This window comes from Myotis lucifugus, unplaced genomic scaffold (genome assembly GCF_000147115.1).
Source record: "Myotis lucifugus unplaced genomic scaffold, Myoluc2.0 scaffold_18, whole genome shotgun sequence".
NCBI classification, from domain to species: Eukaryota; Metazoa; Chordata; class Mammalia; order Chiroptera; family Vespertilionidae; genus Myotis; species Myotis lucifugus.
Window position 1 is genome coordinate 6,467,718 of NW_005871066.1, and position 11,960 is coordinate 6,479,677.

An 11,960-nucleotide genomic window follows, 5' to 3' on the forward strand; every position below is an offset into this window, starting at 1 on the left:
TGTGCGGGAAGCAGCTGATCGATGTTTCTCTCTCATCGATGTTTCTGACTCTCTATCCCTCTCCCTTCCTCTCTGTAAAAAAATCAATAAAAAATATATTTAAAAAAAAAAGTTGTTATACAATATCCTTTAAAGGATAGTTTGTAATATAGAAAAATCAGCTCAGTACCCAACAACTGATAGTTAAATAAAGCTTGATAAATTTCATTATGGAATTTTATGTAGCCTTACGGAAGGACCTGCAAATCCTACTTTTAAAAAAAGCATGTAAATAACAATATTTATGGCAAACACTCTTAACATTTATATGTATATATGTTTGTAATTACATACAAAGAAAAAGGATGTACTTCAATCTACTTGCATGGTTATATGTTTGGAAGGTAATGGGAATGAAAAGACATAAAGGGCTTCTTTTATATCTTGCTCTGTATGCTTCTGCACTGTTTTCAGTAATTTCATATGTGTTTTAAATATAAAGAGAGGGCAGATTAAAAGAAGCAAAAAAAATTTATAATAGAAAACTAAAAAAAATACAGAAAATTTTAAAGATAAACACCACTGCAAATTACTATACACCAAAATATATAGTATAAATTAAAATTAAAAAGGTTGTACAGATTTATTCTTACTCCACTACTCCAAATGCTTAACTTCAAATAATTAAATCTAGAAAATCAGAATGATTTTAGTAATACTAGCTAAATAAAGAAAATACTACCAACATTATGCATATATTTTTCATAACAAATAGAAGATTTCTTTTTTTCCTAGCCTCTAGAACAGTAATGGATAATTACACAGGCTCATGTTTAAGGTCAACCAAAACACCCAGAATTGTTTTTACAGCAAAAATTAGACTCTGTGGGAAATAATTTTCATAAAAAAATACAATTAGGCATTTCTGAAAACTTCACAGCTATCATTTTGTGGAGAAAGACTGAATACATTTTCTATATGATCAGGAACAGGACAAGGAAGTCCAATCTCACCACTTCAATTCAATACTGTACTTGAGATTCTAGCCATTTCAATTAGATAAGACAAAAATAAAAGAATCCAATACTGAGGGGGGAAAAAAGGTAACACTATCTCTGGAGATGACTTAATCTTATATATAGAAAATCTGAAGGAATCTACTATTAGGACTAAGAAACAAGTCAGGAAAATGGAAGGAAAAATGAAAAATATAGAAAAATCTATTGTAGTTCTATACAGTAGCAATGAACAATCAAAATGAAATTACCAAAAAAAACTCCTATTTACAATAGGCTTAACAAGAAACCCATGAATAAATTTAACAAAAGTGCCAGGACTGTACCCTGAAAACTTCAAAACACAATGGAAAATATAAAGGAAACCGTAATTAAATGGAAAGAAATTTCATGTTCGTATATTAGATGATTTAACATTATTAAAATGTCAATATTTTCATGTTGATCAACAAATTCAATGCAATCCTTACAAAAGTCTCAGCTACTTTCTTTGCACAAACTGGCAAGGTGATCCTAAAATTCACATGGAAATGCAGCCCCCACACCAAATTTAAAAAAAGTCAAGCAATCTAAAAGAATAAAATTCAGCCTAACCGGTTTGGCTCTGTGGATAGAGCGTCACCCTGAGGACTAAAAGGTCCCGGGTTCGATTCCAGTCAAGGGCATGTATCTTGGTTGCGGGCACATCCCCAGTAAGGGGTGTGCAGGAGGCAGCTGATTGATGTTTCTCTCTCATCGATGTTTCTAACTCTCTATTCCTCTCCCTTCCTATTTCAAAAATCACTATAAAGGCAGAATAATCAAGAATGTGTGGTACAGTAAACCCTCAATTTTGTGGGTCTCATTTTAACAGACTTCGGATTTAATGGACAAAATTCCCAGTTCGTATGTCATATGTGAAAATTATAACCCTGTTCATTTTAAAATGCTTTTAGTTAAGATTTGCTTATAATTAAATTATCAGAGTTTCTTGTTAGCTCACTGTTATTTTTAATAAATTTTAGCAAATAGGCCATATGTTGGAAAAAACACTGTAGTAATTTCACTGACACAAATTAATATTATATTTCTACAACTATCTATATACATAAAACTCTAATTTGCAAACAGACTGAACAATCAGTCATTATGATGTGTGCTGACCACCGGGGGCGCGTGCAGAACATGCGGGCATTGGCAGCAGGCGGTAGAGTGTGGGACATGGTGGGCGTCGGCTGGGACGGGATGGTGGAGCAGGTGAGTGGGGGCACCAGACCAAGGTGGGGCACTGGTCACTGTCATCAGGGCAAGCCTCTGGTGGTTACTGAAAATTCTTTGCTCCCGTGCACCACAGTCCCGCCTGGCACTCGCACCTGCTGCCAGCGCCCAGCACTGGTCCCAATCGCCCCTGCGGGCTTCTCCACCTCCTCCTGCTCCTGAGGGGCGATCAGGGCAGCAGCCACCACTTGCACCCACTAACGGCTCCAGCCCCTTTCGCTCCACGCCGTCAGCAGGTGCGAGCGGGGCCAGCGCCCTCGGCGCGTGGGTGCAGTAGTGGTGGGAGTGGGGCTGCCAGCAGACAGGGGACTGGGAGCTGTGGCAGGAGGGACCAGGTGGGGGCGCGGAGGATGAGCCAAGACCCGCCCCTGTGCCCACCACAGCCTCATGGCCGACAGTTCCTTTCAAGGTGCATGAATTCCTGCACTGGGTACCTAGAAGTCTACATATTTAAATCCAAGAGGCACCGCTCTTAAGCAATGTTCAGAGAATGATTAGCAGGTGATCACACTACATCCCTCAGAAATTGGTTCTGTTGTTTCTAGTGGAACTTTCTGCAGCAGTTTTGCCCAGCTGGGCTCTAAGTCATTCCCCAGCTGTGTGCATTTGTTTACTAGAGGTTACTGGTGAATGCATGCATTTAAATTCAGTAGATTTTAAAATTAGAGTAATACATATAGAAAACTCTTCAGTGAAATTAAATTTTTCATACATGCTTAATTTTAATTACACAAATGTGTTGGCATAAGTAAAAACAGATAAACTAATTTATCCATTTTAACATACCCATTCAGAAAATCCACTTTATGACGGACTTTCACCTTAACAGATACTCCCTAGCCCAAATTAGTCTATCGAGGTTTTATTGTATATGTATAGCTCATGGACACAGAAAATAGTGCTGAAGGTCTGCAGCGGAGTAGGGGCTGAGTGGAGGGGGAGGGGTGTGAAATGGGGGACATCTGTATTACTGTCAACAACAAATTACTTTTTTTTTTAAAGAATGCCAATGGAGAAAGAATTGTCTTTTTAACAACTGGGACAACTAAATATCCACATGCAAAATAATGAAGTTGGACCTCTTTCATCATACAAAAAAATTAACTCTAAACAGATCAAAGACCAAGGTGTAAAAGCTTAAACTGTAAAACTCTTAGAAGAAAATATAGATATTTGTGACCTTCAGTTAGGCAAAGCCTTCTTTGATATGACACCAAGGCATAAATAAGAGAAAAAAACAAAGTGAACTTCAACAAAATTTAAAACTTTTGTGCTTTAATGGACATCATCAAAGGGATACAATGGGAAAAAATATTTGCAAATTAAGTACCTGTACCATAATTTATTTTAACTGCTCCTTTATTCATAGTACTTGGGTTGTTTCGAGTTTGTTTGTTTTCCCCCTTGGTGCACCGTTCCCAGAGGTACTGCAATACCGGGTCGATGCGTGGAGTAGACGGAGCAAGCTCCTATTCCATCTCCTTATTCCAAAAATACATTTAATATAATGTTCTCAGATAGAGGACGTATCAGATGTTAAACTGATAAGAAGATACTACACTTGATCTTAGCCAAAAGGCCGAGAAGTGATCAAGTTGTTTTTTAATTAGGTAGGCATTATTCATCCCATTTTACAAGAAACACCAAAGTTTAAAAAAGGTAAGTTAATGGAAATGCTTATTATTATTCTGCTACAAAAGCACCTAAATCCATATCTGTATAATTTCTAAGCACTTGCTTTTTTCTACTGGATAATTACCCATTTAACAGATAGTGGTCATTTGATTGTTTTGTTGACACCTCACCCTAGAACTTCTTTCTTTTCTTCTTTTGAGTCCAGAAACAATGACTCAGAAGCTAAATGACTTGTTCAATGTTACACTATTAGAATGGCCGAAATGGTTATGAACAAATCACCTGGGGAAGACTCCACTTCTTTGTATTGAATTAAAATTGACTCTCCTGAATACAAGAATTCCTCTCTCTAGGAGGAGAAATGTTACAAGTCATGTCAGAGATTTGTATCCAGAGTATATTAGGAATTCGTAAGATTCAACAATAAGAAGAAAAACCAATTTTAAAATAAGTAAAGGATCTGAATGAATATTTCCCTCCAAAAGATATATAGCCGAAACTGGTTTGGCTCAGTGGATAGAGCGTCGGCCTGCGGACTGAAGGGTCCCAGGTTCGATTCCGGTCAAGGGCATGTACCTGGGTTGCGGGCACGTCCCCAGTGGGAGATGTGCAGGAGGCAGCTGATCAATGTTTCTCTCCCATCGATGTTTCTAACTCTCTATCTCTCTCCCTTCCTCTCTGTAAAAAATCAATAAAATATATTTTAAAAAAAAAAAGATATATAAATTAACACATGAAAAGATGCTCAACATCATTAGTCATAATGAGACACCATATTAAACTCCAGGATGATAATAATAAAAAAGACAACTAATGCCAAGGATATGAAGAAATCAGAATCCTCATATATTACTGGTCAGAATATAAAAATGATGCAGCCTTTGAAAACAGTTTGGCAGTTCCTTAAAATGTTAAACATAGAATTACCATACAACCCAAAATTCCATTCCTAGGTATATGCCCAAGAAAAGTAAACTATACATAAATGTTCACGGAAGCATAATTCATAATAGCCAAAATGTGGAAACAACCCAAATGTCCATCAACTAACAATAAAATGCAATATATCCATACAATGGAATAATACTTGCCATAAAAAGGAATGAAGTATTGATACATAATACAACATAGATGAGTCTTAAAACCCTTATGCTTAAGTAAAAAAAAAAAAAAAAAAAAAAAAAAGAGCATAAACTGTATAATTCCATTTATATGAAACTAGAGGCCCGGTGCATGAAATTCATGCACAGGTAGGGTCCCCAAGGCCTGGCTGGTGATCAGGGCCAATCTGTGGGGCGACCAGCAGGGCAATCAGGGGGCTCCCGCTGGCACCCGCCTTGGCCAGCCTGGGGCCTGCGGGCTAGGGTAAGCTCCTGCATTGAGCATCTGTCTCCTGGTGGTCAGTGTGCATCATAGCAACCAGTTGTTCCACCGTTCGGTCAATTTGCATATTAGGCTTTTATTATATAGGATGTCCAGAATAGGCAAATCCATAAAGACTGAAAGTAGTTGCCAGGTACTGCAAGAGGTACAAATGGGGAGTGATTACTAACAGGTGAAGTTTTGTGTGTGTGTTTTTGGGGGGAGGGGGTGATTAATATGCTCTAAAATTAGTGATGATGGCTGTACAACTCTGTAAATATAATAAAGACCAATGATAGTATCACTTAAAATTAGAGTAAATTGCATGGTGTGTGTGAATTATATCTCAAAAAAAGGTGTTATTTTTAAAACTAGAAAAAAGTAACATAAAATTAAAATGTTTTTTGCTGTTCTAAAAGTATACTTCCTTTCCTTTATGTTCCTTACGCAACACTAAAAGTTAAAAAAAATGAAAGACACATGGCTGACTTTTTACAGAGTGGCTCAGCTAAAGAAGTTCTAATTCACTGAGCATAAACTCTGCGCATGTCTTCATGTTTCGCTCAAGAAAAAGATGGCGAGGAGTAGAGAAAGAGCGTAATAGTTGATTTGCCCAAAGACACAGACTTTTGATTAGTCTAGCTCTAGTTATTATGAATTTATTCATAGGCCAACACTGGACCCTGTTAATATCAACAGGATTTTTTTTTTAATTCTGAGGTTTGCCAGCCAGTGTAGCTAGGTGATTGAGCATCGACCCATGAACCAGGAGGTCACGGTTCAATTCCCAATCAGGCACATGCCCAGGTTGCAGGCTCAACCCCCAGTGAGGGTGTACAGGGGGCAGCAGATCAATGATTCTCTCTCATCATTGTCTCTATCTCTCCATCCCTCTCCCTTCCTTTTTGAAATCAATGAAAATATATATTTTTTTAAATTCTGAGTTTCTGGATGTTTTCTTATCTAAATCACTTTAACATCATTTTCTGGGTACCTATTATCTATCATATGCTGTGTCAGTGCTTAAAAGACAAGATTTAAAAAGAACCTCATGGGACTTTCAATCTAGTGGCTAAAGTAAAAACAAAATATGAAAATAGTCGTCAAGCCAGAATCAAAGTACTGAGGGATAAAAAGTACATGTAGAACTCCATACCCAGCAAAAATATCTTTCAAAATGGAGGTTTTCAGACAAACAAAACAGCAGACCTACATTGTTAGAAATGTTAAAAGCCATTCCTTTTGACAGAGGAAAATACATCAAAGTTTGAATGTGCACAAAGAAATGAGAAAGTGTTTACAAAAGAGACTTTTCTCATTTTTAAATTTCATGTATAAATAACATGCATAAGTCATACATATGTAGAAATAAAGCATGACAAGAATAGTATTAGGAAGAAAGTGAAAGTATACTTTTGTAATGTCATATTATGCATGAAAGTAGACTGATAAATTGAAGAGATATATTTTAAAACAAGGAGAAAAACTGTGTGACCATGAGATAGGCAAAGTTTTTTTTTTAGGGGGGGCTACAAAAAGCACGTTATAAAAGAAAAACTACTAAATTGGATTTCATCAAAATTGAAAACCTTTGCTCTTTGAAATTAAGGAAAGGCAAGCCACAGATTGAGAAAAAAACATTTGCAAAACATATGCCTGACAAGGAGCTTGTTTATAGAATATGTACAGAATTCTTACAATTTAGTAAGACAATAAAATTCATGAAGAATATGGACAAAAATTTTAAGACACTTCACAAAAGATATGAAAAGCCAATAGGCATATGGAAAGATGCTCAACATTGTTAGTCATTAGGGAATTGCCAGTAAAACCACAATGATATGCCACTACTCATCTACTACAATAGCTAAAATCAAAGACTGACATAAACTGAAGTCTTGGTGAGGATGTGAAGCAACTGTAATGTTCAAGTAACAAAAACAAGACCTGTATTCCTATGTTCACAGCAGCTTTGTTCAGCCCAAAACTGAAAATAACTCAAAATGTTCAATTTGGTGAATGAATAAGCAAATTAATGGTATGTCCATAAGTGGAGTATTACTCACCAATAAAAAGGAACAAAACACCTGAACATGCAACACTGATGAACCTCAAAACCATGTTAAGTGAAGGTAGACAATGAAAAGTACATACTACGGCCATGGCTGGGTGGCTCAGTTGGTTGACGCATTGTCCCATACACCAAAAAGGTTTCGGTTTTGATCTCTGGTTGTGGTGCTTACGATCAGTTTCTCTCTCACCCCGCCCCCTTCTTTTCTCTCTAAAATCAATAAAAACATATCTTCGAGTATTAGGATTAAAAACACACACACACATACATACCATGTAATTCCATTTATATAAAGTTCAAGAAAGATCAAAGTAATGTGATGGAAAATAGATCAGTTGTTGCCAAGGACCACAGGTAGAAGTAGGGGACAGAATGAAAGGGATATATGAAACATTTGGAGCTGGGGCTGGAAATGTTCTTTTTATCATGATTGTGGTGGTGGTTACACAAGTTTATCTTTGTCAAAATCCACTCAATTATACAATTAATATTGATTAATTATATTGTATATAAATCATACCTCAATATAACTGATTTGTGGTTGTTTTTTTAATGAATTACTGAAACTAAGAAGGAGGAGGGACAACTCTAATATAATCTGGATATAGTAAGTATTCATAAAAGTTATCTCAGTGCTAAAGAAATTAAGAGAAATCTCTTCTGGATGAGATTAATGAAGGCTTCTTAGATGACATCTGAACTATGGTTGGAAGAATGGTCAAGAGGATTGGCTAATTGAGTCAAGGGCATAAACTAAAGTACAGAGGGCTTACAATTCCACGCTTTTTAAAATAGTAAGAAGTTTAGACCCATAGAAATAGAGAACAAGCTGGATGGTTACCAAAAGGGAAGGTGCGAAGAGATGGGTAAAACAAACAAACAAAACACAAAAGAACCTGAAGTGGAATTTATCTTATTCACTTTTATCATGTTAACTTGCTCTACAGCTGCCATGACAGAAATGTCAGTGATCAATGATTCAGACTTCTTGAGCAAAGGGCTTTAAGAAGCTTTCACTATGAAAATTTCCAAAGTTTTTATTATTATACTAGAGGCCCAGTGCACAAAAATTTGTGCACTGGGGAAGGGGGGGGGAGGGGGGTCCCTCAGCCGGCCTGTGCCCTCTCGTAGTCTGGGACCCCTCGGGAGATAACGACCTGCTGGCTTAGGCCTGCTCCTGGTGGTAGAGGGCAGGCCCAATCCCTAGGTGCAGCCCCTGGTCGGGCTCAGAGCAGGGCTGATTGGGGAGTTGGGGCACCGCCTCCTGTCATGCACAGAGCAGGGTGGATCGGAGGTTGCGATGCCACCTTCAGTCACGCTCAGGGTAGGGCCGATTGGGGGGTTGCGGCGCCACCCCCTGTCACGCACAGAGCAGGGCCAATCAGGGGGTTCGGCACTGCCCCCTGTCATGCACAGAGCAGGGCCCATCAGGGGGATGGGGAGCTCCCCCGTCATGCACAGAGCAGGGCCGATCAGGGGGTTGAGGAGCTCCCCCCTGTCACGCACAGAGCAGGGCCCATCAGGGGGTTGGGGAGCTCCCCCCTGTCACACACAGAGCAGGGCCGATCAGGGGGTTGAGGAGCTCCCCCCTGTCACTCACAGAGTAGGGCCGATAGGGGAGTTAGGGCACCGCCTCCTGTCACACACAGAGCAGGGCCGATCAGGGGGTTGGGGCGCCGCCACTGTCACACTCAGGGCAGGGCCGATGGGGAGGTTATGGCTCTACCCGATCAAACACAGAGCAGGGCCCGTGGGGAGGGGGGGCTGGGGCGCCGCCCTCTATCACCCACAGAGCAGGGCCCATCAGGGGGTTGGGGCGCCGCCACTCTCACACTCAGGGCAGGGCCGATGGGGAGGTTATGGCTCTACCCTGTCACACACAGAGCAGGGCCTGTGGGGGGTAGAGGGGGGATGGGGCGCCGCACCCTGTCACACACAGAGCAGGGCCGATCAGGGGGTTGGGACGCCGCACCCTGTCACACACAGAGCCGCAGGGCGATCAGGGGGTTTGGGCGCTGCCCCCTGTCACGCTGATCCGGTGCCAGGAGGCCTCGAGGCTCCGCTGATCCCGGTGCTGGGAGGCATATTACCCTTTTACTATATAGGATAGAGGCCTGGGGGCCAGCTGGTTTGCCCTGAAGGGTGTCCTGGATCAGGGTGGGGGGTCCCCACTAGGGTGCCTGGCCAGCCTGGATGAGGGGATGATGGCTGTTTGCAGCTGGTCACGCACCCTTCAGGGTGGGGGTCCCCACTGGGGTGCCTGGCCAGTCTGGGTGAGGGGCTGAGGGCTGCTTTCAGGCTGGCGGTTGACTGAAGCTCCCAACCACTCCTTTTTGTCTTTTTCTTTTTTTTATTCTGGGCCAGCTTTAGCTCTGGCTTTAGCTCTGAGGCTTCCACTGCTGAAAGCACGTATCTGGTTTGTTTGCATTCTATAATCGAAACAATGTATAACTCCAGCTCTGAGATCCCGGCCGGCTGAAAGCTGGTTTCTGGGGTTTTGTTTAGCTTCTATATTTGTTAAAATGTTTCAAACTGCAAGCTCAGAGGCCTACAAGGCAGGCGGGGAACATTGGAGTCCTCTGTCACTGAAGCAAGCAAGCCTCCTGTTAGCTTCAAGCTGCCTGGCTGCCGGCCGCCATCTTGGCTGGCAGTTAATGTGCATATCGCCCCGATTAGCCAATGGGAAGGGTAGCGGTCGTACGCTAATTACAATGTTTCTCTTTTATTAGATAGGACTAGAGGCCCAGTGCACAAATTTGTGCACGGGTGGAGTCGGGCCAGGCCGATAGGGGTGGGGCCAGCCTGGGGGAGGGGCCTGGAAAAGACCCACTGAACTGGAGCTGAGCATGGGCCCCAGGCTTTCCAGGGAGGATGGCCTCAGCAAGGAAACAGAAACCACCAGAAGACTCTACAAACAGACCCTGAGCTCCCTCAGGCCAGGCGGACTCAGAGCTGGTCTCTGTGTGTACATTAGACACAGCCCGGCACTCGCCTTTGTCTGTTGGTCAAATCCATTGCATCAAAAAAACTTGTTCCACCCTAACCGGTTTGGCTCAGTGGATAGAGCGTCGACCTACACACTGAAAGGTCCCAGGTTCAATTCCGGTCAAGGGCATGTACCTTGGTTGCGGGCACATCCCCAATGGGGGGTGTGCAGGAGGCAGCTTATTGATGTTTCTCTCTCATCGATGTTTCTAACTCTCTATCCCTCTCCCTTCCTCTCTGTAAAATTTCAATAAAATATATTTTAAAACAAACAAAAAAAAACTTGTTCCCCGTCTTCTCTTTGAGCCCTTATAACAAATAGAGGCTAATTGGAAGACGTGGACCCCAGTGGCAGAGCCAGGCCCCATAATCACCCAGAATTTAGGCCTACGACAACTGGGTAGCAATCTCCACAGAACAGAACATACTGTTTTAGAGTATTAATTCTCCCCTAAAATATGCCCAGCTGCTCCTCTTTAGCCAGGATAGACTGAACTAAGGAACCAAAAACCGAGTTTCCTTTGAGGTGGGATCCACCAGAAGCCAGCTGGTGACAAGGCCCCTCACAGGCATCTGCCTTCCCCCCAAGCTCAGTGTGCTCTGAGCCAGTCTTTTTCTGGTGGTGCCAGGTCCTGGGCTGCTGGTCGGGCGGCAGGTCCACAGGGTTTCTCTCCATCGCCTTCCTGGCCTCCCGAGCAGCACCCTCCAGCCTGGCATGCCAGGCGGCTGTCACTAGAGCCAGGACTCAGAGAGCAAAGGAGCTGGCCCGCACTGAGAGCGACCCGCAGGTGGCCAGGCCGTGCCCCCACCCCACTTGTCAGTCTCGCTTGCGTGGATTGGGCCAAAGCCCGCTGCCTGAGACTGGCACCATGTGGGGAGGGTCGCAGGGGGGAGAGGGGCGCCCTGACCTGCCAGCCTTGGTGACGATCATCTCAGTGCCCAGCTGATTGAATTTGTCCCACAGAGCCTTCATCTCAAGCTGTACACTCACGCTGGCCACCTTCGCCTTCTTCTTTACCAGCGCCTTGGCGACAGCTGCACAACTGGCCCTGGGGCCCTTGGGCTCAGCAGCGGCGGCCCTTGCGGCCTGTGCGTCATAGCAACCGGTCATATTGGTTGTTCCGCTGTAACAGTCACTGGGCTTTTATGATATAGATAAACTTAAGATAGAGCAATAAGCCTCCATGGGGCAAATTAATGATACTTTAATTATGAAGGGATGTCAGTCCTACCATCAATGTTTTATTCATGAATACCAATAATTGGGAATTTATCAACCAATAAAACCAACCAGCAGTCTAAGACTGAAAAATAATCTCACTTTAAATAGCATATGAAGTGGTGAAGGGATTGAGCAAAAAGGAGAAAAAAAGTCACGGACACAGACAACAGTATAGTGATTGTGAGGGGGATAGGGAGAGATGGGAGAGGGTATGGGGGGATAAATGGTGATGGACAGAGACTTGACTGAGGTGGTGAATACATGATACAGTGGACAGATGATGTGTTATAGAATTGTGCATCTGAAACCTACAGAATTCTAACCAGTGTCATTCCAATAAAGTCAATTAAAAGGAAAAAAGGTAGCATATGCAGTGCTGTGCAATCCTTTAAAAAAGCTGCTTTTGTTCATTGAAGTATTGCTTGTAATAGCA

The 11,960-nt window shown here is 42.2% G+C and overlaps 1 protein-coding gene and 1 non-coding gene across 2 annotated transcripts in view; both read right to left on the reverse strand.

Moving 5' to 3' along the window:
• CDK13 (cyclin dependent kinase 13) overlaps nt 1-11,416 on the reverse strand; it is a 108,586-nt gene extending 97,170 nt beyond the window's left edge. The window contains exon 1 of the mRNA XM_023751009.1: nt 11,214-11,416. Coding sequence (XP_023606777.1) covers nt 11,214-11,416 — 203 coding nt within the window. The remainder of the gene's footprint in view (nt 1-11,213) is intronic.
• On the reverse strand, nt 3,655-3,843 carry LOC111825236. The gene has a single exon (XR_002828396.1). It is a non-coding gene; the product is annotated as a U2 spliceosomal RNA (small nuclear RNA).
• Nucleotides 11,417-11,960: the final 544 nt, after the last annotated feature.